The sequence below is a fragment of the Pteropus medius genome, unplaced genomic scaffold (genome assembly GCF_902729225.1).
Source record: "Pteropus medius unplaced genomic scaffold, Ma_sr-lr_union100, whole genome shotgun sequence".
NCBI classification, from domain to species: Eukaryota; Metazoa; Chordata; class Mammalia; order Chiroptera; family Pteropodidae; genus Pteropus; species Pteropus medius.
Window position 1 is genome coordinate 31,793,455 of NW_024355205.1, and position 25,959 is coordinate 31,819,413.

The 25,959-nt window shown below is 45.8% G+C and overlaps 2 protein-coding genes across 11 annotated transcripts in view; one reads left to right on the top strand and one right to left on the bottom strand.

The window, feature by feature from the left end:
• ITSN1 (intersectin 1) overlaps positions 1-12,029 on the top strand; it is a 180,539-nt gene extending 168,510 nt beyond the window's left edge. For 5 of the 10 annotated variants that reach the window (XM_039857552.1, XM_039857561.1, XM_039857560.1 and 2 more), the window contains 3 exons: positions 268-351; positions 852-1,025; positions 2,580-4,587. In XM_039857552.1, coding sequence (XP_039713486.1) covers positions 268-351; positions 852-1,025; positions 2,580-2,728 — 407 coding nt within the window. In that variant the 3' untranslated portion in view covers positions 2,729-4,587. Of the gene's footprint in view, positions 1-267; positions 352-851; positions 1,026-2,579; positions 4,588-11,477 lie in introns of those variants that run through there. The other 5 variants (XM_039857553.1, XM_039857556.1, XM_039857555.1 and 2 more) reach the window with 2 other exon arrangements.
• Positions 12,030-16,560: 4,531 nt separating this feature from the next.
• ATP5PO (ATP synthase peripheral stalk subunit OSCP) lies at positions 16,561-24,797 on the bottom strand. Its single transcript, XM_039857583.1, has 7 exons — positions 24,660-24,797; positions 23,405-23,455; positions 22,311-22,421; positions 19,994-20,123; positions 19,121-19,233; positions 17,022-17,108; positions 16,561-16,744 (listed from the first exon to the last, which is right to left on the bottom strand). Exons 1-7 carry the CDS (start codon positions 24,693-24,695, stop codon positions 16,631-16,633), a joined length of 642 nt encoding a protein of 213 aa, XP_039713517.1. The 5' UTR covers positions 24,696-24,797; the 3' UTR covers positions 16,561-16,630.
• Positions 24,798-25,959: the final 1,162 nt, after the last annotated feature.

Sequence of the window (25,959 nt, forward strand, 5' to 3'; positions counted from 1 at the left end):
GCCCTTACACCCTTAGCCCTTAGAGCTGGAAGATGGGCCTGGAGGTAGAGGGGCCTGAGATGGGATGGAAGAAGGGGGAAGTGGGGGAGCAGGGTGCAGGATGAGGGGCGGAGGGCGAATTCCAGGAGCAAGGAAGCAAGAGCTTAAGAAGGGGAGTGGAGAAGTGTTCTTGATCGGGCTCAGGGACACGGAAGGGAGTGGGCACACGGGGACGGAAAGGTGTCACGTGCTGAAATCAAACTTGGGTTGTTTTCCCCGCTGTCACAGTCCGTTCCCAAAGAGCGACAGGGATTGGAAGGTTGATGGTCAACGTCGTTGAAGGCATTGAGCTGAAACCTTGCCGGTCACACGGTAAGGACCCGAGAAGCCCCCTCTAGCACGTGTTCGCGGTGGAAGCCTTTTCTGCATCCTCCCGCCCAGCTTTAAATCAAACGTGCTGTTTTCATAATCTTAAGTTTCCTTCAGAACTGGTTTTTCTAGCCCTTGTTAAAAACCTAGAGGTTTTTTTTTTAAAAAATCCTTTCCGCCGTTTTGCTTTTCAGAGAGATTGAGTGGCCGCCATGTCTCAGTAGATGTGACACAATCTAATAAGGCTAAAAGCAGGGAGACAGGAAGGGCCGAGGGTTGAAGCCCGCTCATGTAATTATTTGTTCTTAGTTTACGTGTGATGCTGAATCGTGGTCGTTTTGGTCTGGTTTCTCCATTTCATGCCACTTATTAAGCATGGCAATGGGGGGGGGGTAAAAATGGGCATAGAGGGAAGAGTGGCCCACTGTGGCTGTGACCCCGCCACGCCACGCCCCGAAGAGCCTGTGGCCAGGCGGGGGTCGAGCAGGCTCTGTCCGCTCTAGGAAAGAGTAACCCGTACTGCGAGGTGACCATGGGCTCCCAGTGTCACATCACCAAGACGATCCAGGACACGCTGAACCCCAAGTGGAATTCCAACTGCCAGTTCTTCATCAAGGACCTGGAGCAAGAGGTTCTCTGCATCACCGTGTTTGAGAGGGACCAGTTCTCTCCAGACGGTGAGTAGAGTGGCCCCACCAGGGGCCCTTCCTTCTTCCCTGTCGCCTACCTTTCGCCGGGCTACATTTTCTACCTGGAAACTTGGTGCGAGAATTGCTTGGGCTTCCCTCCAGGGAGACGTGGTGGGCATAAGACAAGACTCAGCCTCCCCTAAAAGGAAACCTTCACCGATGCTCAGGGCATTTCAAGGGACGTGGACAAAGCATGGTCGGTCTAGAGCGGTCCAGCTCCCCCTGGTAAAGACCAGGGTCTGTGCTTCTCCAAAGCAGGTGACTCAGTGCAGTCCATTAGTCCTTGGCCAAAAGCCAGTGGTGATAATGGATAAAACTGGCCAGTGAATGAGAAGAACGTTAGCCCACAACAAGTGTGGCAGAATCAGTCGGTGTCCTTTGGGTGACATTTCTGGTCAACCAAAGGGATGGAATGGTCATGGATGCATCATTCCTTCAACCCACGTTCTGCTTTGAGCCCCCAAAAGAGTGGGTCTGGTCAATGATTCCAAAAAACTCTCTTTCTCAACCCAATGAAAATCAGAGGAAGTTTAAACATTACAGACTCAGTTTAATTATACTTAAAGGAAGACAGCACCATGCTAGGATTGAGGGTCCAGCACTAGCGTGATCTGTGCTTGAATCGCCCCACGTGGCTTTTGTCTTTTAGTGCTTTTAGATGCATTATCTCCTCGTGAGTCAGGTGCTACTGGTTTTTGACCGCACACAGTCACAAAGCTGGCTAAATGTGAGAGCATGGCCAGGACAATGTGACTCTCACAGCCGGGCTCATCATCGATTTTTATTCTGATAAGGAAAGGTTGGAGGTTAAATTTTTTAAAATTGTAAAATATCAGGACACCAAGGCAACCGCGCTAGGATATAAGTTGAAAATCCTGGTGTTGTTCTTACATCAGAGGTTATTTCCATGAAAGGCACATAGGGGGCGAAATGAACATCTATCTTTCCGCCGGAAACAATTCTCAGGTTTTACACGGGAACCTTGAAAGAAGCTGTTTCCTGTACAGGAGGGCCTGGATCGTGGTCTATTCCCATACATAACTGTCGAATGAATAAACGAAGAAATTAATGGTCCGGAGGCCCCTTTAGCACCATCGTGCATTTGCAAAGCATCTAAAAAATTTCGAACACGGTCACAGCCATGTTCATACTGACACCCGACATTCGATGCACAGTGGCGCTGAGGTCGTTCTGCAGGTGTTGCTGGAAGCGTGCGCGTCCCACGCTGTCGCCTCCTCTCCTGCACGTGTTCTCCGGCTCTTAGAGCAGGGCAAATAAGGGCCAGGCCTCGCTTGCCACCCTTGACTTCTCTGAGAGGGGTGTGACATCACAGGGTGTGCTCCTGTGACCCGGTGTCCTTTACTTTTCTCTCCATTTTAAAATTATGCTCTGTCACTGTCGTTTGTGGATTCCTACAAACTGACCTAACGCTCTTTTTAAGATGGGAGAGAGTTAACAACTCACTGGGAAATTTCCCATACGCCTATACATGGCTCGCAGAGCAGGAATCCTCCTCCTGAACACGGTCTGTTCTTCTTCCAGATTTTTTAGGTCGGACGGAGATCCGTGTGGCCGACATCAAGAGGGACCAGGGTTCCAAAGGTCCAGTTACCAAGTGTCTCCTGCTGCATGAGGTCCCCACGGGAGAGATCGTGGTCCGCCTGGACCTTCAGTTGTTTGACGAACCGTAGGGGGCGTGCGTCAGAGTTCCAGCCCGGGCCGGCGGGTGCCGTCTGGAGATGGTGTTGCTTTTCCAAGACCACCATTTGGTGTTCAGCCCCGGTGCAGCGGGACAGCAAAGACAGGCCCCTTAATGATTCTAGGAATAATTCTCGACAATCCTCCCCCCACCCCAAACAACTTCCCATTTTATGAAACAAAACTGTTTCCTTTATCGTCGCTACAGGTCTCATCATGGTGTCCAGGGTCTTGGAAATCTGGTAGCTCCCAGCTAGGTTTGGTTGGGAGTCTGGCCCGTCCCTGGGCCTGAGGCTTGGGCCTGGTTACTGTAAAACAGATTTATAAATAGAACATCTGTATTTTCGGAGAACTCATATAACCCTCCTATTTCTTACCTCCACCAGCCCCCAGTAGGACCCTTGACCCACGATGCCTAGTCCTTGGTGTGTTTAGAAAAAATTACGATGGTCCCGTCAATGCTTCGGAATCTCATTACCCTACTGAGACCTTATTTGAAATGCTGCCCTGGGTCTGAGCACGCGGGAGATGGTCTCCTGATCGGGTGCTGCACTAGCCCTTTGAAGAGTTGGTCCATGGAGGATGCCGGCAGGTGCGTTAGAGCCGTTCTAGTCCCTTCCATGCCGTGTACTGATAGGTGTCGATGAAAACTGTCATGAGCTACCATCAGGGGATTCGATTCTGATTTCCTGCACAGTTGGAAGATGGTTAAGGAAGCTTGTTAGCTACAGTTTTACTCTGCTGAATCAGATCATTGCAGGTCACCTGGAAGGCTACTTTATCATGTCCCTGGGTCCTGGTTGCTGGCCCAGTTGGAAAACTCTCTTTTGGTTTAGAGGTCCTGTGATGTTTGGTGGCAAGAGTCATTGCTGGTGACCAGCTCTGAGCCTGTTCTTGCTTGAATGTGCCAGATCCTGACTGTCCCGGGAAGTCTCAGCAGCTGTCTTTGGTACGTCCCCTACGAAGGCATCCGCAAAGGAAGAGAGAAAGCGACAATCTGGAAAGATGTGAAGGAAATCCCTCACGTGGTGGGGGAGAGACCCTGGGAACATGCAGCCCCACAAGCCTGGGGAGGAAGACCTAAGACTGTTTGCCACACTCCGCCACACACAGCCAGCCTCTCAGTAATGGAAATCCACACGCCTCTGTCAGTTGGGAGTGTACGCCACATGCCAAGCTGTTTGGTTTAAGTTCTTTGATTCCACCCCCCTTGCCCCCACTTAAATGCCGGGAGATAGGCTGGTTAACTAGCGAATAACTTGATTTGCGAATGAAAAGTGTGAGTCACTTTTTCGTTCGCACGTCAATGTTCTCGGAACCCCCATTTGTTGGGTCATGAAATGTTCTTTGCGTGTGCCCTTGGCACCGAGTCTCGCTTTCGTGTGTCAGGTGATGTTCTCTTGGATCGTGGGTCCTTAGGAATGAATTAGGGCTGTAGCAGTGCTTTATGAACGACAGCACCAGCGTGGTGGCAGAGCCGGGAGCTCTACGCATAGCGTCACGGTTTCAGGCGAGAGCCCTGTCGTGTTTCAAGCAGTTTTTAAAATGTGTGTGTTGGAAAGGGCAACAAAGTTTACATTTCATACTTTTAAAAAACACTTTATTATTTATTTATGGAAGATAGTGTAGAATTTTGTATCAAGAACAATAGACATAAGTATTTTTTGAAACAAGCAGATGTACCCTTTAGTTAGACACTTTCAACTGAACACAATTTTAGACCACATTTAACTCCAGGCATGCATTTGTTTACCACTTCACAGCAGAAAACATGGTTAAAATCCTTCGCGTTTCTATTTTTTCGATGGTGTTAAGAAACTGTTTTAAATTAAATCTATAAATAGATGTGCAACTCATGCTTTTCCTATTTCTATAACCAGTAGAGTTTGTTCAGTGTGTTTCCGAAGCACATGCTTCATGGTAGAAACACAAGTATGTCATGTATGATGGAGCAGTGTCAGGTCACCATGCAATGCCTTTCTTTCTGTTCTCCCTCTGTGTTGACTTTCGTGTCCATGTCGGGCATCACCGTCCACGTAGGTAGGATATGGTGTGCACAGTGACAAACGTCCTGTCACCCTTTTAAGTCCACGCACTTGCAGAGTCCCGTTATCAGAATTAATGCAGCATGGAAAGCAATAGGTGAGTCTTTTTCTCCCAGGCGACTACAGCGCGCATCCCTGAGAGGCTCCTCCGGAATAGCAAGTCTGGGCTGGTGTCCCGCACTCGCTGGTATAACCGGCAACGTAACCGGTAATGCAACCAACCGGTCATCTTTCTGGATGAGTTAGGCTGGCCCTCCGATCCAGATGTGACTCATGACTTGTGTTGGGGGTAGAAGAAGGCGGGTGATGTCTCAGACTCTCTGACCTCTGCCCCTTCGCTTTCACCTGCTGGCTTCCTGGACTAAGTGTCATGGAGATGAAATGTCCCTTGCCAATAAGCAATCCGTCACCTAGCTCGTTGCTTTCTCAACATGGGGTTTCTCTAGGCCTCTGCATCCGGGCATTCTGAGCCTAGCCCTCTGAAGCCCTGCTGTCTTCTCTCTTCTCTGAGCCACCTTGACCTCCTAGCCCAACAAGGGGCTTTGCTGCTCGCCGGGCTGTGTCCTGAGGACAGGGGCCCTGGAACTGGGGCTTTGTGGACCAGCAACTCTGAAGGGACAATCCATATTCCAGTCCCTCTGGGGCAGGGTTTCTGGCTGATATTGTCTCCCCTGGCACACAGGTAGGAAGGATCATCTATTGGAACCATGTCCGCTCTGACCACGAGAGCCTGGGAGATGTGATTCATTCAGATCCAGGGCTGGCCTGACATGGAAAAGAGGGGGCCTTCTAGGCTAGGGTCGCTAGGGACGCTCGAGAAGCTGGGCCGAGCTTCCCTGTTTGACTGCTTGGATGACACGGCCCTGTCCTCTGAAGGCGGAGGACAGAGCTGTTCTCCCAAAGAACATTAATGTTTAAAAGGGCATTTTTTTTTCCTTTGATTTTTTTTTCCTTTGAGCAACTTAAGCATGACCTAAGTATTCAAAAGTAACTGATTTTATCTGGTTGAGTAGTACTGAACTTAATTTCCGACTTTCCCATCAGAAAAGGAGTGTTGTGTCCTATCTTGGTAACCTGGTACCCAAACCCCAGGTGTCCTCTGCGGTGGGAGTGAGGTCGGGGGGATTAGGTGCTGCAGCCACCAGGGAAGGGTGATTGGAGGCCTGCTGTCCAAAGCTGGGCGGGTGGGTCACCTCTCCAGGTCCTGGCTGGGGCAGGCGTAAAGCCACCGACCATACAGAGGGGCAACATTCCAGATCTGATGGGGCCGGAGAACGAGGGGGAGTGGATGAGGTGCTCCCGATTTTATGTGAATGGTGGCAATCTTGGAGTATATTTTAAAGTTTGTCAATACCTTGTGTGAGGAGATTTCTCTCTGTCTATTCCATATAATTTTTTTTCTGTTTGGTTGGGCCTTTTTCGTTCAAGAAGAAAATTTGTTGGGGATATGTAGCAATTTTAGGGATTTCTGTTCGAAACGGCAAGCAGGTTTTCCTTTCCTTTCTTATCTTTTGTTTCTTTGTTTTATTATTTTATTTGTTTTATTTAATTTTATTTATTTTGGCTCTCTTCTCTTTTGGGGTTGGAGATGAGCGTTACAGCAGACACTAGCACTTTGAAATGGACACCTGCATGCGTTAGAGGTGGCAGGGCTAGAGGTGAGCTCGAGGGTGGCTGTGGGTCTGCTTGCTCTGGATGTACTCGCTTCACAAGTTTGGAGCCTCCTATGCCAGAAAGTCAGGCCAGGAAAATAAAAGGGCCTGGATGCTCTCATTCTGCTTATAGGTTTGGGAGTTTCAGCCCCTACCAGGCAGAAGCGGAGTTGGTGGCACCAGAAATGGTGACTCAGTAAATGGTGACTTAGATGCTGTGGCCTGAGGCACCCTGAGAGGTATTTGGTAAAAGCAGCACCTCTTCCTCTTTGCACCCTGGGGTGCTGAAATGCCTGGGGGCTCCTCCATACTCACGGGCAGTGCCCTGAGCCATGTTTTGTGAATCCACTGAGTATTGTGTAAATGGAGTTGGAATATTTATTTGGGCTAGAGGAAAGGAAAGTTCTAGAACTCCCATTTCGTTTTGTCACCTGCATTATATCAGATCCGGGTCTGTTGGTAGGTCATCAGGCTTGACTAAGGTCCATAACCTGACATCTTTAGGAGCCGGAATCTATTCCTGATAAGCATGGAAAACCCATTCCACTTGAAGGAGAGAAAACATCTAACTGCTTTCTATTTGGGGAGCATTAACTCCCAGATGCCAACGTTGAAAAGTCTTATCTCTGAGGTGTGATCTCTTAGTAATGCTAATAGTTCATTCAGGGGAGGGGGTCTCTGGCCAGGCCACCATCCTGGGGCTGAGGGGTGATGAGGAGGGGACTTGCCTTTGTGGTATTCACAGCCTACTTGTAGGTCTCATTTTAAGTCATTGAAATAACACCCAATCGTTTGTAAAAATTCATCTCCACCTCCAAATAATTACTTCAGTGACATGCAAATTCAATCAGTCTCCCCCTCTTCACTCTGGCCTTGGGGAACCAGCTAATACCCACATAATTTTTTTAACACTATGTGTAGTTGCCGTGTTTCAGGGTAAATTTGCCCCTACAGTATGTTAGGGTGTTTCGTGAGTTGTTTTAAAATAGGATACTGTTCTACTTTCCAGATCAGCCTATGTTGTTAACATTATCTGAATAGTGTGAATATTTTAGTATTCAAAGCCCAATACTAAACTACGCTCGGAAGTGGGCTTATCTGGCTCGCCTTGAAAAACTTGAGCGTTTCTCTGATATTTACTGAGCATTAACCAGTAACCAGGGTTTGTTTTTATGCAGGGGTAGGAATGCATATTTTTGTTGGTCTAGGAGCCCTAGTTAACACCAATAACATTCCTGTGTGGCTGTGTTTCTAAAGCTATGTTCCTTTGCATATCTCCTATTCTCCAATCCCTTGTTTTCTCCTGTTTCTGTACGTAAACGGAACAGGGGCCTGGGGCAAAGAGGGTGACACGGGAACCAGAGAAAGCCTGATGATGGCTTTGCAGTGTCCGGTTGAGGAGCCGGCTGCTGCCTTGCTACCCTCTGACACCACTAGGGGGCAGTCTCCCTGTTGGAAACCTGCCGGTGGCACCGGCACATCCCAGGGTGCGGGCTCCACCTACTGCAGCTGCGGGATGTTGCTGTTGGGTAAGTCACAGACCCGAAGCTGACAGTCTGAAGCTGAAGGCTGGAGAGGGTGGGAGTTAGTTAGCGGTGGGCCTAGGACTTGAACCCGGCACTCCTGGGGTACCTAGTGACAGTTTGCCCTTTCCTACTGTTGGGGTTGGAGCGAGACCGGGGCCTTGAGCTGCATCTGATTTGGTGAGAGCCCTGAGACTCAGCCCTGCAGGTGTAGGTTGGAGGTGTCCCCCACTGCTAGGCTGAACTTCTGGGGCTCTCTCCCCAGCAAGGGTTCTAGAAGCCAGGTCCCCTCCACGTGGATTGGTAAGTCTCTACCCGGAGACTTGGATTTCCAGAATATCCGATGTGAAGAACTGTGGAGGGATGCCGAGCTCGTTGTGTGATGTGTGTGTGAGAGTGTGCGTGTTTGCACGGCGCCGGGGAAAATGACAGACACGTGGCTTGAACGGGGAAACGGGTTGGTCTTATCTTCCCATACGCCCTCTCGGGGCCTGCTGCATCATTTGTGGGCTGAGTGCAAAGTGAAAATGCGAGGCTCCTTGCTCAAAATTATTAAGAATTTCGAGGGGGGGTGACAGCAGAGAATTAAACCGAGCGTGGAGCCTTCTAAGCACAGGGTCCCGTGTGACCGCAGGTCATAAGCCCACGAAGCCGGCCCTGATCACACTGTATTTCAGTCAGTCTTTGAAGCAGGTGGGGCTTCGTCGTCTGTCTTCTTACTTTGTAAAGTCTCCCTGGCAGGTTGTGGAGAGCTGGGCTGATAGACTTTTCAAAATGTCTGCCTTTATTTCATAAAAGTGCAAATGGTCTGGACCATTCAGAGGGTACAAGACCCGAACCCCTAATTGACAGATGTTTCTGGGGGGGCCGGAGAGGGAGCCATCTGCCCAGTCTCGGGGCTCCCAGTGCAGGCACACCACAAGGCACCAAGAGGCCTTCGAGCTTTTACAAGTTAACCCACTGATCTGAAATAAAACCCTTCCTTTTGGTCTTTAGTCACCCACTGGGTTCCCTTCCCCCCGACCCCCCGGCTTTTCCTGGTTGGACAGAGAGGCTTTTCCAGCCTCTGCCTTTAAAGTGACCATCCAAGGAACGGGGAAGGACCCAGTGCTGCTTCCCCAGGGGCCGGATGCTCGTTTCTCCACCGCCACTCCCTGCAGAGAGTGTGTGGAGCCAGCTGCCGCCCTCCCTGGCTGGGCCACATGGTCCGCAGATGTCTGGGGCACCTGCTTCTGAGAGGCAGTCACCTCCCGCCTGTGGCTCTTGAGTAGGGTGATGTCAGGAGAAAGAACGACTGTGAGAGTAGCCTCAAGTTCTAGAAGACCACAGACGACCGTGGAGTCGATCTTCCTGTCCTGTGCTTGTCACTCTCTTTCACAAGCTTTTTCTTTGCCCTGGGATGGATGCTCCCAAACCTTGGCAGTTCTGCTTGCTCTTTGCTGATAAGTCTCATTTCTGCACACACAGAGCAATAATCCTTTCTATGTTTCTCGATTCTGTCTGGGATGATAAAGTTTTTAAATAGAAAAGTCGACAGAAAGTTGAACAAAAAATTGCAAATTCATCTCATGTGGATTTGCATCGCTTTGGACGAAGTAGCAAATCATAGCTTTGTTTCTACGTGTGACACAATCTTTCAAGCTCCTGACAGCTCAGAAAGTGTTTTCTAGAGGCATTTAATGAATATTGTGTCAGAATTCGTTTCCATGAATGAACATTTTGATGTATATTTTACAAAACATTCTTAAAATGTCGTCTGCTAAATATTCACTGTAGCAAGATCTTTGGTAGTGATGTTTATTTTTACACATGCATCTAAAACATACATTACCAACAGCCCAAGTGTCTTTGAACTGTGAAATAACTTCAGATCTTGTCGTCTGAAGTTCCAGCCAGCTGGAGTCTATAGCTCCCTGGCCCCTTCTTCTTACCCCTTCATAGCCCGTAGATAGAGAAGTTGGCAATCATGTAATTCTCGTTATCTTGCCTTAGCTACATTAGCTCTGGACCCTCACATCTACTGGTGGTCAACATATATGTAAATACATGTATACAGATGAGCTGTCTGCAACAGAAGTGACCTGTATATGCTAATTAGCCCTCAGCTCTGGTTTCCTGCATTTTATGCAGTTTCCAGCTAAGAAAAATACAGAATTCCACTACGTAAAATGAAAAAGTTGTGCTCTTTAAATGTTATGAAATCTCTGCTGTATGTTTATGGGAATGTCAATGACCAAATGTATATATGGCACGTAAGAGGCTATGCTGTTAAACGTTGCAAAAACTAACAGATTCTGTAGTCAAAAATATTTAACTTGTTATCGTAAAATGTGATTTGTCATTGAGAGATTATTTTTCTGTATGTATATGAGAGTATTTTAGGTATCTAATTTAAGTGCATAAAACTATAGAAAAAAAGTTAAAAACCTATTCCAGGAGTAGAAAATGAGTAATCAGATTACTTGGCTAATCTGACTTCAGGGTCACCTTTTACCCTTCTTTCTGGATAGATCAATATATCCCTTTGGTGTCTGCATTTTCAATGAATTTTCCTGGAGTATCTTCCCTGTCTTCAGCACAGAGCAGCCTCCTGGATGCCCAGGTCCCTGATGGGGATCCCAGGGGCAAAAGGCCACCTCCCCCTCCCAGAAAAGGGTCCGAAGTCCAGGCTGTTTCCAGAGCACGGACCTCCTATACATGGCCATCAGAAATGTCCCTGTAGGCCACCTAGGGAGGGATGGAATGCAAAACCCCACGAAGGTCAATGTCTAAACCCCTGAGAGATGCATTTGAAAGTCATTTCAGAAGGTAGTAACCTGGGGCCCAGCCTCTCCTAGTTGGCTGGAAACAATGCAGCAGTGAAAATAGCCAGTTTCTGGTGACATGGGGGCATTACACGTGGATCACTGTTTGTGGAAAGTTTAGGGCCGGTGGCTTGAAAGGACATACGGAAGTGTGAGCGTTAGGTTTTCAACATTTCTTTCCACAAGCTGTTTGCTTCTTAATGCTGCCAAGTCCCTTTTTGATAGGCCTGATATTGGCGAATGCTGGAGTCCAGTGATTTCCTGGACCTCAGGGGTGTGGGGAGCTGTGATTTCCAGAAGCTTCCTGGTATGTGCTGTCATACAAGTAATCTGCAGATCACCTCAAGGAACTGGAACTGTCCATGTGGATGTAGCTGACTTTATTCCCAAAGATGGAGCTGTTTAGAGATCTCCTTGTTTGAGCATAGCCTGGGAAGGCCATCTTGGGCCAGCCAGCTGGACTAGCTGAGCCTGGTCCACCCGCCCAGGATAGGGCGGGGCCTTCTTCCTTAGCACCGTGCCCTCTTGGCTGTGAGCAGGAATGAGTCAGCCAGTCAACTACCCCCTGGGCCCTGGTTGTTTCAAAAAAGTCTGGGGACAAGAAAAGCCAGAAGCATATGGGGCTCCTCTCCAGCACCCCTTACAAGCCACTCCAGTTAGGCTTTGCCTGTTTGGAAAAGAATGTATCGATCCTGACAAGAGTCCCTTGTGTTTCCAGTGACAAACGGGTCACAGTGCTGGTGGTGTATTGTTCTCCTCACAGCCCTGCCCAGAGAGGATGGAGTCCTGTTGATTGTAATATACTTCTGTTGCCAAATAACGGTACTGTTTAATTTTCCACAAAAGGGAGACTATATTGTCTGATATGTAATGTCAATGGAATTCTAAAAATTACTAGACACTATTACAAATTGTAGAATTATGTATTTGTCTAAGGTTTGATGAAGCGGGGCCCAAACATTAGGCTTCTTTTTGTTTGTTTGTTTGTTTAAGAGAAGCTAAGGTTAGTTTTGCTGTTTGAGTGTTTCTTTGGCACCTTATTATGTATGAAATGTTAAATTTTACCGATTCAGATTATGGTAACTGTATTTTTTTCTTTTTTTCTTTCTTTAATCCAGTAGTGACATCAGTACAGATTGCTATTCCTGTGTATCTTAAACTAAAAAACAAAACAAAACAATCTCTTCCAAACAAACAACTCTTCAGTCATTTGGACCTGTACGGTTTAAATTCACATAGCTCATGAATAAAATGAGAGAAGCCAACCCTGTCACAGTGGATTATTTTGGGTTCTTCTTGCCCTACCTCCCTTCTGAGCCAACAGGAAGTGAACAGCCCTGCAAAATGGCATCTCTTCCTGTGTGTTTCCTTCTCCCACAGATAAGGCAGTAGTTGTGGAAGGAAAATTATGCAAAAGTAAACTTTAAAAAAACCAAACCAACAACCCTTTCACCTCTGCTATGCCTTCTTTAGACAAACAGTGGCACCAAGCAGAAATTGAGTTCCCTGTTCTAGGTACCTCTGAGAATTTGAAAAGTTCTGTGTTGTGCCAGGGGCAGTGGGACGCAAAAAGCTAGGATTGTGTTATAAAGATATGCAAAAGGATTTTTCTGGCTCTTCATGAAGAAGTTTCCAACACAAACAACTCAACCTGTTTAGAACTTTGACTTTGAACTCTGGGCACTAGCAACCCCAACATTGAATATTATTGTTACCTCAATTTCTATGGATAACTTATAGCATTGTCTTCTGTTCTGGTTTTAAGGTTAATTTCTCCTTATCTCATCACCGATTTCTCTAAATATGGTCAAGTCCTTTAAATTCTCTGGTTGGCTTGGACACTAGTTGAATTTATACACACACACACTCTCTAAAGCAACACATCTTTGCCTTTTTAAATCAGTAGGCCCCAGTTTTGATAAACATAAAAATTTATGCCCTTTTCTCGGTTGTTTAAGTTTTAAAAATAAATTAAATGTCATTAAAAGCAAAGAAAAATAAATTACTTTCCCAAATTATGCCTACTTTTCTCTGAGATTGGCAAGGTCCCTCTGGCACAGTTTGGTGGGTTGAAAGACTCACTGGTATAAAATCTGTCGAATACCTAATAGCCGGCATAATCAAGGCAATATTTTATTCTAGAAATAGTTGTTTCTCTTCTAATTACAGAAGTAATGTTGTTAATACAGACAATTCAGCAAGCACAGAAAAATACAAAGGAAATTAAATCACTTAATAGAGATATTCTTTCACACAAAAATACATGTTAAGATTTTGGTGCACATCATTCCTGTGATTTTTTTGCTTGTGTGTGCGTGTGCATTTCAAATGCTACTGCACTAAGAGCTAATATGCAGTGAGCACTTCTCATATGAAGACACTATTCGATTACATAATTGATAATCATCTCACTTATGTTTTGATTACTTTCTTTAAAATCAGACTTCTACAACTTGATTTTTAAGGACTGCATAGTATCTCATTGTCTGACTGTATCCTAGTTCACCCTAATTTACCTAAACAATCCCGAATGGTTACATGTTTAGGTTGCTTTAAAATTTCACACTGGTAAAAAAGTGCTATGAAGAATATCACTGTACGCAGACCTCTGGGTTCATCCCTGATGACCACCTAAGGCACTGTTTGAAACATTTCATGATTTCCCCCATTATTATGTGGCTAATCAACAGGAAGTTTGTTGAATTTGAATCTGAAGGACTTGGTCAGTATCATAGCACGAGGGTTTCCCCAACGATAATTGGTCCATCAGCTGACATGTGTTAGAAGCTGGTGGTTTTATCGTGATTTAGCGTGTGTGACATCCTGCCGAGTGCAGTGTGGGCCTCCCTGTGGTCGAGAGGCGAGCTGGGAGGAAGGCAGATGAGTCTTGGGGACCTGGAGTACTGGTTAGGTTACAGACTCAGCTGCCAAGACTTTGAGACCCGACATCCCATGGCTTTGATGAGAGGTTTATTTCTCCCTCATGTTAACAGCCCAGAGGTCTGCGGTCAGGCCTGGCACGGTGGCTCTGCCTTTGAAATCACTTGCCTTTTACCTTGGAGTGTGGCTGCTCCAGCTCCGACCATCTCGTTTGCATCCAGCCAGAAGGAAGAGGGGTGCTGGCCGAGGACTGCACGCCATTCCTTGTGAGGTCAATCCCGGAAGGCCGAAGCACAGTTTCCTCTCTTCTTCCAGCTGCTGGAACTTAGTCCCATGATCAGGTACTGCAAGAGAGGCTGGGAAATGTAGTTTCCAGCTGGGTAGCCCTATGCTCAGTAAAGCCAGGTGACTGGATACTGGGGCCAAGCAGCAGTCTGGGCATTCCTTGGTCCTGGGAAGGTACTGAGTCCCCTGAGTGGTATCTCTGTCAGTTGTCGTGTTAGGTGATTATGTAGCTGGTTTGCCAGGAGGAAGTCACTGTTTCAGGTGAGCATGGCAGCCAGAGGGCAAGGTCACGCCAGATGGAAGGCACGGTGGTCCCAGCACCAGGGCGCAGGGAACAGACCTGGGCCACTCGTCGCCCTGCAGGACTTCCTAGCCGCGGTTGTCCTGCCCTTGCCCGCCCGAGGTAGCTCTGGGAAGGGAACACTTGGAGGGTGATCAAGGAATAAGTTCCCGAGACAGCTGTTGTCTCGAGAACTCTTATTTTCTCTAGAAGGCCTAGAGAATGTCGGGAGACCTGGCTGGGGTTAACACGTGAGTGGGGGACCTCTTAGGGGCAAAGTGAGAAGGAGCGCAGGGACTCACCTAAGATTAGCTTTGTTGGCTCCAGTGATGGGGAGATCACGTGCCAGAGAGTGGTCAGTGACATGGTGGAACCACCACAAAACAGGGAGAGACCCGGGCTCCAGGACCTGCCCCACCCGCTGTCCATGCATGTGATCCGGAGCAATCTCTAGGGCCCTCAACCTCCTGCCTCATTTGTAAAGTGGAGTGATATCTGCCCCACCTGTATTACAAGGTTCTGAACCTATACATGAACCAGCCCTGAAAGCTGCAGAGCATCCTATGATTAGGGGCTGTTCCGTCAGGGTCAAGGGCATTTTACTAGGGAGAGGCTTCCCTGGAGGACTGATGGAGAAGAAGTTGTCCTAACAACCTTCTAGGGACCAGTTCAGAACAAGCCCTTGAAGACAGGAGATTCTGGCAGAGACAACTAGGTGGAATTTATCGAGTGACTTCTGTGGCAGGTGCTGTTTAATCAATCAATTTTGGGGTCAGATGGCTCAGAGAAGTTGGAGGTCGAGCCAGAATCAGCACCACTCACGGACATCTTTCCATCTGTGAGGCCCTGTACTCCCTTCGGAATCCGGCGTCACTCACAGATAATCTGAAAGTGGCATTGTCACTTCCATCTACAGGGGAGGAGCCCCAGGCCTGATGGTGGGATGCGTCATAGGGCGGAGCAGCGGGGGCCTGCACATGCACCCCCCGGATGGCTCCGAGACATGGTCTTAACCGCCATGCTTGCTGTCCCGGCTGGAACAGACAGCATGTCACATCCATTTATGCAAACTCCCGGTGGCGTGGAGACCGTGAAAACTGCAGTGCCTGGCTCATGCCGGGCACTCGAATCGGTGAATGCATTTTGTGGAGTTGGTCTTACTTTCCACGACAACCCTATCCTGGGAGGTGACTATCCAAGCAAAGTAATGCATTCACCGTGGCCGCAAAGGTTCCAGTCCAGCTGGAAGACACATTTTGGGGTAACTAATTACGAGAAGCAAAAAGGCTTATTTCCTTTGTGTTTGGCTCCTGCTACGCTCACATTTGCCCAGCGTGCTGGTTGCTGGAAGGGCTTTAACTGGCACTTTGGCCAAAGAGCAGCGCCTTCTAGCTGTCAGGGTTCCCTCCTCTGGAACGACAGCAGGGAGAGAACCCTCTCTGTTCTGGGCTGATGTCCCTGGCCGCTCCCTGGTTCAGAAGACGTTCACAGGGGCTGTGACAGCTGGTGAGGAACATGCTGTTCTGCTGCCCTCTTGGCTACATGCACAGCTCTGCCCTGACCTCTGCCCTCGTGGGGTTGAGGGGACGAACACATTAGCAGAATAACTGCTTTCAGGTTTTCTAGACTCTAGAATGGAGACATTTTTCTGGCCAGAATCTCTGTGAAAGCCTTTATAGAAAATACGACTGTCTTTATACTTACTAGGATAATATGGAGAGCAGGATTGTAAGACAAATCACTTTGGGCTCAAAACAAGTCAAAACGCACATGACAGAAATCCTTGTTAGAATAATCAGATGAGCACGTACCAGCTGTTCCCAGCACTTTAAGCAGACCCATGGTGCCTGGCTGACACCGGTCCGTAAGCGCACGGCAACTGGGGTTGGAGCAGACATTGCAGAAGCTGCAAGCAGCAAGCACACGAAGCAGCAGACCGTAGAGCAGCTGGCCATGTCTGGCCAGTGTGGGTCCCGGGGCTCGGAGAGGTCCTTCTAGTATCTTTGACTGGAGATAGCCACCAACAGTTGAAACTCTAAGATGACAATGGTTGGCCTGGTTCCCTGGTACCTTAACTTCCCCTACAGGCTCAGGGCTCAGCCCTTCCTCAGGCTCTGGGTTTGGAGCCCAAGAAATGAAGTTACATACATTAAGTACTTAATGATGCCTGGCATAAAATGAAGCTTAATAAATGTTAACTATTTTCATAATGAACACAAGCTTTCATAAATTCCTAAGACTAATCTAACTCACTAGATTCTCTAGCCAAAGGGCCTTTAAACTAAGGGGATACTGAAAGAAAGATATAAAAATAAGGCTCCCTGTATTTCTGCTTTTAAAGAAAGTAAACATAATATGTTCTGTTCAGGAAGCATTTTATTGTTGCTCCAGGTTTCAGAATTTTCACTGACAGAAAATCAAGACTTTCAGAAAACCTCCCGCATAACCCTGCTCAGCTTCTGAATCTTGGTTTTTGCAGACATATCAACATATTTCTCTCCAATACGAACAATCATCCCACCCATGATTGATGGATCGATCTAGGAAAGAAAATAGGGTGGACATATGAGAACATTTACATTTCACTAATCAGAAGTGCTCTGAAATGTCTGTGTGCTACATAAATTTAAGACATTATAATTACATCTAGAAAAAGGCAGAAGTCAAATTGTGAATGCAATCAGTAATCATTTAAACTGAAAATATAAAATTTCCACCACAGGCAAATTTAAGTAGATAATGAGACCTAATTTTTCATTATCCATAGGCATTTCAAATTGACCTGAGGAAACATACCAAACATAATTAAAATCCTACCTTAACTTCCAAGTTCAGTATCTGGTTTTTACTGAGGAAGCCCTTGAGCACTGTTTTTAATTCAGAAAGAGTTGCTTCATCCAAAGGCTAAAAAGAGACAAAACCATTTTTTAAATCTAGATCAAGTAAAACGGAAACGTCTTATCTTAAAACAATACCCTGGCACACATGGCCAGACAGGCCTGTGACCTCCTGTGTTAACATCTGGGGACCCATCGGGATCTGCCCTGCAGCAGTGGCTCAAGCTCATTGGTGCTGGTGTTCTGGGCGTGTGCAGAGGTCCCGTCGCCTCACAAGGACGCTGGGGAGCATACACCTGGGGAGCGCACTGGTACTCGCTCACTAAAGCACAAATGCCACCCCCACCGGGGAAAAGCCCTGAGGACGTGGCCCCCGCGGGCATGCCTATTACTTCCTTAGATGATAAGCTGCGGTTTACCCTGGCTCTGTAATCTTTAAGATCCATGGCACCAGCTCCCACACAGCAGGCCACCCAGTCACTGAAAGCCCGAGGGAACGTGCGCAGGGCGGACGCAGCACAGCTCGGTAATCGTGCACACAGCGCGAGCGCTCCGTGTCCAGACTCCTCTTGTCCCAACTCTTACTCCTGGCTAGGTGAGACTGGAGGGGGCTGCTGGAGGAAAGGCCTTTCACCTGCTACACACCCACCTCCCCACCCACTCGACCACGAGGCTGAAGGTAGGAAAAAAATTACACCTTTACAAAACTCTAAGTGTCTTTTGCGGGGAGGGGTGGTAAGTTTATCAACATTCAATCAGAACATGTGCTGAGCCTGGAAGGCTAGAGAACTCTATGTGCCCACCTTCCATTCAGATGCCTACTGAGGGCCCGGTCCTGCCTGCGCTAGACCTTTGCTCCCGCCACTTCCTTTAATCTGGACAACCCTGAGATGCCAGCAGCCTTCGCTGCCATTTTACATGTTTGAGAACTGAGGTTCACGTGGTTAAGAACCCACCTAAGGCCCCAGCAGCAAGTGAGGACTATGCCGTACGTCTATGCCCTTGATCATTAATCAAGGTATATATGTTTTTAAAACAGTGGAAACTCATTTACTAAGGAGTTTCAACATCGAAAGCGTTAGTACTGATTTTAAAAACTTTTACGAAAATAGGCACCCTGTAAAAAAACCATGTCCTTGTAATCACTGGAGAACGACCGGCACCCGTGCTTGTGACAGCGTGGCCATCGGCACTCTGCTGTCATGGAGAACTGGTGCAGTCACAGTGGGCGCTGGCAAATGCCCGAGCTGTGATGATGCTCAGCGAGGTAGGTGCTAAATAAAACGTCTCTGAAGCTGTGCTCTTTTGGAGAAGAGGTACAGCATCTTTTAGACACTAGAAATGTTAGTCTAGAGGAGGCCAGGTGCTGCAGATCCCAAATAAATTCACCATGTTCTACTGTAATTAAGCCCCACAGACTGTTTTCCTAAACTGACCGAACTACAGGAGGACGAAAAGACGTATTTAAGAACAAAATTCTGAGGACTGTCGCTTAATGAGCATAGACTGCTCAAATCCTAGTTTCACCTTTTGTGACCTAGGGCAAACGATTCCCCTGTATTCATCTGTAATATAAAGACAATGATACTCCTACTTCACATGGGTCTCTGACATCACATAAAATAAGAACTTACTAAGTACCCAGCACACGGTAGGTTTCCCTAAGTGGTGACAGCCCAGTCCAGCAAGTCGCCGAGCTTGAAAGGCCTTGGCGAAGGGCCTATCCATACTACCCTTCACCACCACCAAAGACTGCAAACTGTGGTCTCAGTCAACTACAAAATATAGTACTTATGACGTAACGCAAACCTGTAATGGAACATTAACCACTGTTCCCTGACACATTTTAACCCAGCCCACAGTCATTACGACTAAGTCGCTGGTCAGGGAAGCACTGTAAGATGATGCACTTGGCCTTCCAAAGCAGAGGTCTACAGAAGCTGCTATGAGAACAAAGTGACAGTCGCCTTTCCTAATTTCTTGATTTTAGCTTGTTTTTGTTTGTTTGTTTGTTTGTTCTGCAAAATGTGATGCCATGAAATGCCATGGTGAATGCAGCAGCAACAACCCTGTACTTACAGATGCAGTGGTAACGGAGCAAGGTACTTCTCCTCGGTGGACGCTCATCATGGTGGAAAAGGCAGAAACGACTCCAGGGGCATTATTCAAGCGACCATTTTCAGCGAGCAAATCTGGGAAAGTGAAGATGTTTCAGTAACGTGAAACTCACTTAATATGGGTTATTCATGAGGTGTCAGATTCACCTTAAAAGAAAACTTAGATTTGTGGCCTTAAAACACTAATTCAATATCCTGAAGAATGTGAATGGAGAAGATACAACTTGTCATTTAAAAAGTATAGTCAATGTTTTTTAAAAGACTACACCAACAAGCATTTAAATCAGTTAAGGGGGGTGTATCTTAGACAGATCTGCAACAGATTTCTTGATCACAGCTTCCAATCTGCTTTTCATAATTATCTCAAAGATTCCAACGTTTGGATACAAACCCCAAATTAACATATTGTCTATATTCAAAAATGATGACATGAATACATTTTCTTTGGAACTTGTATTCTCAGTTGACCATGGGATTTGAAAAGCAATCCAAATGTACCAAAGAATGCAAATGCCTTTAAGAACAGAGGGACAGCCACTGGCTACGAACCATTTTCTTGGCACGAATCCCATTGGTTGCCTCCGTGGACTGAAACTGACTCTGTGATCAGACATTTGGACATCCTGGAATCTTTAGACAGTGCTCTTCAAACTTTAACACACAAACAATTCACTTGGGGAGCTAGTGAATATGCAGATTCTGAATGAGCAGGTCAGGGTGAGCCCCAAGATTCTTCACCGCCAAAAGGCAGGTGATGCTCATGCTCTGGGTCCGTGGGTGACATTTCTAGCAGCGCAGTTTTCAGAGACTTCAGTGAAAAAGATCTAATACTTACTGATCAGGTTGGACGTGAGGGGAGAAAACTTCTCTTTTGCAGCCATGTCATTCAGGCTTTTCACTTTAATGGAACGCTTTACATAGGGATTCAGAATTGAAGCAGCCATTTTGGGTTCCTTCAAAATTTGCTAAAAGTGCCAAAAAATAATTTCTTAAACTCTTTAGAGCATAAACGATCCTAGCTACTATATATATACTTTTTTGTGAATCATATATTTCGTGAATTAAATTAGCACTCTCAAAGCACAGATGAAGGTTACAATGAAATAACTTTCTCTGCCTTTAATATACCACACCATGATTTTACACAGGATAGAATTCTTGAAAAAATATGTGTAATATTATAGTTTTTCACATACTAAGAGGATGCTAGTGATGCCAAGACTCAAGTGCAGACTTAAAAAGGCGCTGTGACTGAAAAGGCGGGCCCCTTGCCACTCCCCTAGAGGGGGGCCTTTCTGTGCCAGGCCGATCTGCATCCTGTCCCACCTCGTACAGAGCTCCAAAGGACCAACCCAAACCGGCGAGAGGCCTCTGGTGTTTCCAGAACAACCTCAATTGGTCTGGAAGAGTGGATAAGAAACAGGAGCGCAACTACCACGAGAGAGACTATTTTGTCTCCATTTTACTAAGTCACAAATGTCTGGATTTGGTGATCCCAGCACAGCTTCCAGCATCTTGCTCCCCTGAGTATGAGGCCAGAGTTCCAACAGACCAACAGCTGTCTGCATCTGGGCATCTTTCAGTCACATATGTCTATTAGCCTTTCAGTTACTCTGTACCTCTCCCGGGCTCCTGGCCAGAATTCCGCCTCCGACCCAGGCTGTTTGTCATCTGCTGCCGTCTAATGCAAAAACTGCAACTTGAGTGGCCAGACAGAAACAACATTTTTCCAACAAAAAAAATCTGCTGATTTATACAAATTAAAAGCATTCTGGAGTATGGGCTACTACCCAATGAACAGTTCTGACACTGTGTGTAGAATCACACTTTCCTCTCAGTGACAAAAATTGCTAATTTAAATTTACAAAGTTTTAAGAGAACTGCCTCTTTTCTATGTCTCCACATCTTTGCTGACTTCCAGGTTTTTATCAAACCCCATTCTAACATCCAAAACCCAGGTCTTTCTGTTGTGAACACAACTGTTCAGGTTTAAATGGGCACAAATGACAAGCAGCAGGCAACAATTATCACCTCCAAAAATGCCTGTGTGAGCTTCCCCTATCCCACTGTGTCTCCAACAGTAAGGCTGTTGGCTCTGTGAGGGTCATGAGCGTCGTGAGGGCCGTCACACCGACACAGACTGTAAGCTTTATCTGCAGAGATAACTGGATAAAAGGCCTATTCAGTTAAAATTATTGTCTATCGGGACAAAAGTTCCAATAAAAACTCCAAATAAAAACATGTGAGCATCACTCTATACAATCAGTCTGTGAGGATTTCCCCCCTAAAGTAAGATCTTTAGAAATATGTGGATTAAAAAAATACAAGAAATTCTTAAAACATAAAATCCAAAAAGAGAACCATTTTCTCTGGAGAGAATATGTACTAGACTGTGTTTCTCTCTCCTTCTATAATGCAGAACCTACTGCCAGAGGTGGCAACTAGAGAATAAATGGAGAGGGGGATGCAAGAAAATGTGTAGAAACTTGTTAACTAGAAAATTCAGCGAAATTACAGCAGAGATTCTCCTATTTAAGACAGTGTTGGCTTTTGTTAATTTGGTTCACTTACTCTACTTTCCATGTCAAAAAAAAAAAAAAAAAAAAAAAAAAAAGGAAAGGTCCCTTGCAGCCTCGCAGCCTCCCAGTCCTTCGTCAGTTCTGTTCAGCAGTGTGGAGCCCACACGTCTTTCCTAATTTTGCTGCCCAGCACACTCTGCTCAGTCATTTCCCCCTCCCATCTTGGGAATAAAATAATAAAAACCAAGGAAGGCTCACAAGGAAAATAAATTCCCCATAAAACAAAATCATAATAAATTCTAAAGACTACTTTGGAAAGACCTGGAACACAAGCACAGATTTTCGAAGGTGACTTTTGAAATGGCAATCTTTCTTATATTACCATTACCATATTTCTATTTCTTCTCTTAGCCTGAAATCTTGGTTCCTGATATAAATATCTTTATATGTACCTGTACCTATTATATACAGAATCAGAAAACTACTCACTATTATTATTATCAACGTGACTACAGAAAATAGGTTTCTTCTTTCACAGTTCTTTTTCTGAGGATAAACCTCATTAGGGATGCACAATGAAATAACTAAAGGAAAAAAATATACAATGGGAACTTGATAAGAAAAGCTACTTACCGCCACTCTCAACAATTCCTTTTCTACTTGTTCCAGTTTGTTCTGTTTAGACGCAGCAGAATAAAGAGCAGTGGCATAGCGACCTTCGATACCATATATCTGAACAGGTGGCTTTAAAAAAAAAAAGGGTGAGGTAGGGGAGGATGGGAACAGGAATATCAGTTAAGAAAATATTAAATTATCAATAGCAGAATTGAATATTTATAATTTAAAAATATATCTTCTACAGCACAAAAAAAGTCATCAAAGAGCTATCCTGAATGGCAATTCTCAAAACAAATTAGAACTATTTCCTTGGTCAGGTCATTCAATCTTTGAGCTTCCAATTCTCATCGTACAACAACAGCCTTAGGAAACATGGTGCTAACATCCATTTCAGCTCCAGCATTCAATGATGTTAATGCTGCGATAAGCCTCTGCTTCCTTTGAATGCAGTACTATTCAGTTCTAAGTATGGAAGGATTTAAACACTGAGAGCATGCAGTTTTGAACATGACAGAGCCAAGAAAACAGGTATTTATGAAATATGTACAAGCATACTTTTATACCTTTCATAGTAATACTATAAATTTCCCTTAGAGTGCCTCATCAATATTCACTTCAGAGGAGCCCTTTAGCAATTAAAAAGTGTCTAACACTTGAATTATTTTTCTCAATAAACTGTAGGCCTTTTTCTATACACTAACATCAACGTAAAACTACATACGCTTAGTGGTGCTGAACGGTTGTAGTGAAAAAGCTTAGGCTTTGAATGAGAAAGACTTAGTTCCAGTCCAGCTCTAGAACGAAGCTGAGTAACCTTGGGCAAGTTTTCCGAGTCTCAGTTTCCTCTTTTGTATAATGGGAAGACTAGCTACTTCTTATCACTGCTGTGGAGTTTTAAGAAATTCTCATATTTAAAGGTTATGTATGAGCCTGTCACACAGCAAGCATTCAACGCTTTTTCATTCCATACCCCCGCCCCCATGACACTTTGGGAACCACAGATCGTGCAGAAAGGTTTAGGTAGAAACTATACAAAGTCCATGCCCTAGATGTATTGCTGTTTGACTCACACTTTCATCTGCTTCATAATTACAAAAAAGTTGACCTACCCTCACAAGCTTGGCAAACGGCCTGACCACAGAGGTACTGAAGCATCGCACCTTTAAAAAATAAAGCAGATCAACAGAGTTTACTTGAAAGCTTTCTTTACTTGAACCAATAACAAGAAATTTTCAATTTGACTTTTAAATGGTTGGTTTGTTGTTTCTTTGTATCATTACATAGATTACATGTGGGTTAGTTTTTCTTTACTACCTAGGAGTAAATTTCCCCGCTGAGAATCATCCCAAGTTGCTTGGGAAACCGCCTTTTCACTAACTCTCTAAATTGCTAGGAACAGGCTGAAGCAACCCACCAGTATGAAAGAGAAAACACTCATTTTAATGAAGTACCTGTTTTTAAAAATTTCAGCAAGATTTTTAGCATTTATACTACCACCCTTGAGCAGGATTTTAATAAAAAGTGAGGATTCCAGTCATGATTTGTAAAAGGTGTATCTTCTTCGAATCTAAATGCTATCTGAAAATTAACCCTTGAGTATTGCACAGCAGAGTATGATGTGAGAACAGGCCGCAGTTCTGAGAGACGGTATCTGGTCTATCTAGGAAGAGTTGGAATCTGTAGTTAAAAATGCACCTGCAAGGGCACAGGTCACCTTCAAATAACTCCAGCTCTGCAGTGTACTAAACCAAAACTTGTTGTGAGAACTCAAAGACTTTTTAACACTTATGGAAAAGTTATCTAAGCTATTAAAGGAAAGCAACGTGTATGTAGTATGAAGAGCACGAACGTCCCAACTCCACCTTGTTTGATTTGAATCCCAGTTCTACCCCTTACGGGCTGAGCAGCCGAGGACGAATCATTTAAAGTTTTCTGTCTCATTTCTTTTATAAAAGATGTTAGATGTGCTTTATAAATATTCTTTGCATTACTAATGACCGCTGATACGTTTAATCGCAACGACAAAGGATGCTGATTGGGAATGGGCCGGGTCCTTTACTCGAATCCGGGGAAGCTGGGCCCCCATCTCCCGTGGCCCTCAAGCCTGCTGCTTCTTGGAGCTGTGCTCAGAGGACGCCGAGGTCAGGCACGCGCAGTCCCGTGCCCACTGCCCCGTGGATGTCCCCGGGTGGGGAAGCGGGGCTTCCTGAACCTCCTTGCGTCGACCCCACTCGCCGGGCCCCACGACCCTGAACGGCGGCCACGCTCCCCCAGCTGTAGCCTCTCATCGTGTTTCTAGGGGTCTGGTACGGGTCACCCCAGGAGAGATCTTCCCGATGGCTTTCAAGACCTCCATTCTCTCACCTGCCGGGACAGCCCTGACACTGCGGGCGCGGCCATGTTCTCCCGGGCGGCTGTAGGTCAAACCCGAGCTGGAAGAGGCGCGAGGGCGCATGCGTGCGTCAGCGTAGCCGCTCGGTCCGCTGGGAAATGTAGGCTTAGCTCGTCAGGCCGCATGCGCAGAGACTTCCCTTGGGCTGGGAGTCGTAGTCCTTAGAAGCAGATGGTAAACTACAGGACTGGGGGTGGGGCTAAGGGTTCAGCACCTGAAAATGAAATCCTGAGTAATTGACTAAGTGGCCCTTTCTGTAAAATGAATTTATTGTCCCTAGTTTAAAAATTTCCATTTAGGCAAATGCGGCGGCATTTGTTCCATTTCACATTCACCATTAACATCTTTACCATTCTTCCAACTAAGCCAGTTCCTCTAGCTGTGTTATGAAAATGAACCTTAACAGCTCCAGCAGCGGACACTAGGTGCCCAGTACTTGGGACACGACTGCCCCTTCATCCCCACTCAATACCATCTCACCTGAGTGTAGCAATCATCTGTTGGACTGGCGTTTGAGCAAGTGTGACATTGAAACTGAGAACGCGGCACTAGCCTTGGCCAGTTTTTCAGCATTCATAAAAACAACCTATTTTTAACCTATTTCCCCCTAAATGGAGCTTGCTCTAGTTTTCCCTTCTGTACAGAATAGAATTGGCCGGCAGAGAACGGGGTTGGAGTTTCTTGGTTGCAATAATGGAGTCTTGTGGTCAATTAGAACTCGCCCCCTCCCCCCGCCCCCGCTCAGTTCTATTATAGGAACACAGATTAATTCCTAATTCGCCCTTTTAAAGTGCAGTTTTCTCACCATTACAAAAAACTTGTAAAAATGCAGAAAAGTAGAGGGAATATAATTGCCTTCTTTTCGACCAGTGAGAGGCTTCTCTTGTCAGTATTTATTCATGCAGTAGCCAGAACTGCCCAGACTTGAATCCCAGTCCTTTCGGTGACCTTGGCCCAATCATATAAATTCTCTGCGCCTCGGTTTTCTTTTCTATTAAATGGGTGTTATGTATAATAGTACCTGCCTTATAGGTTGTTAGGAAAAATAAGGAAATTAATATACATGTGCAGTATTTTGTAGAATTACCTAACAGAGCGGCACTCAATAACCTTAGTTCTTCATTTTGTGTTTGCTTTTATTATAAATACAAACTCACAATCTGTATATAAGTTAGTATACTGCCTTTTCCCTCAATACAAGATAAAAAAAGATACTAAATTATATATGGCTTGTGAATACATGCTTAAAATGTAATATAAGCATATTTCCAA

What these genes read in the sequence shown, in the direction of transcription:
- ATP5PO (XM_039857583.1), bottom strand. Translation starts at nt 24,695, where the DNA reads ATGGCCGCGCCCGCAGTGTCAGGGCTGTCCCGGCAG. An exon ending in AGGAATTGTTGAGAGTGGCG is followed by an intron (nt 20,124 to 22,310) that starts GTAAGTAGCTTT and finishes TGGCACTTTTAG; the next exon opens with CAAATTTTGAAGGAACCCAA. An exon ending in CCTCACGTCCAACCTGATCA is followed by an intron (nt 19,234 to 19,993) that starts GTAAGTATTAGA and finishes TCACTTTCCCAG; the next exon opens with ATTTGCTCGCTGAAAATGGT.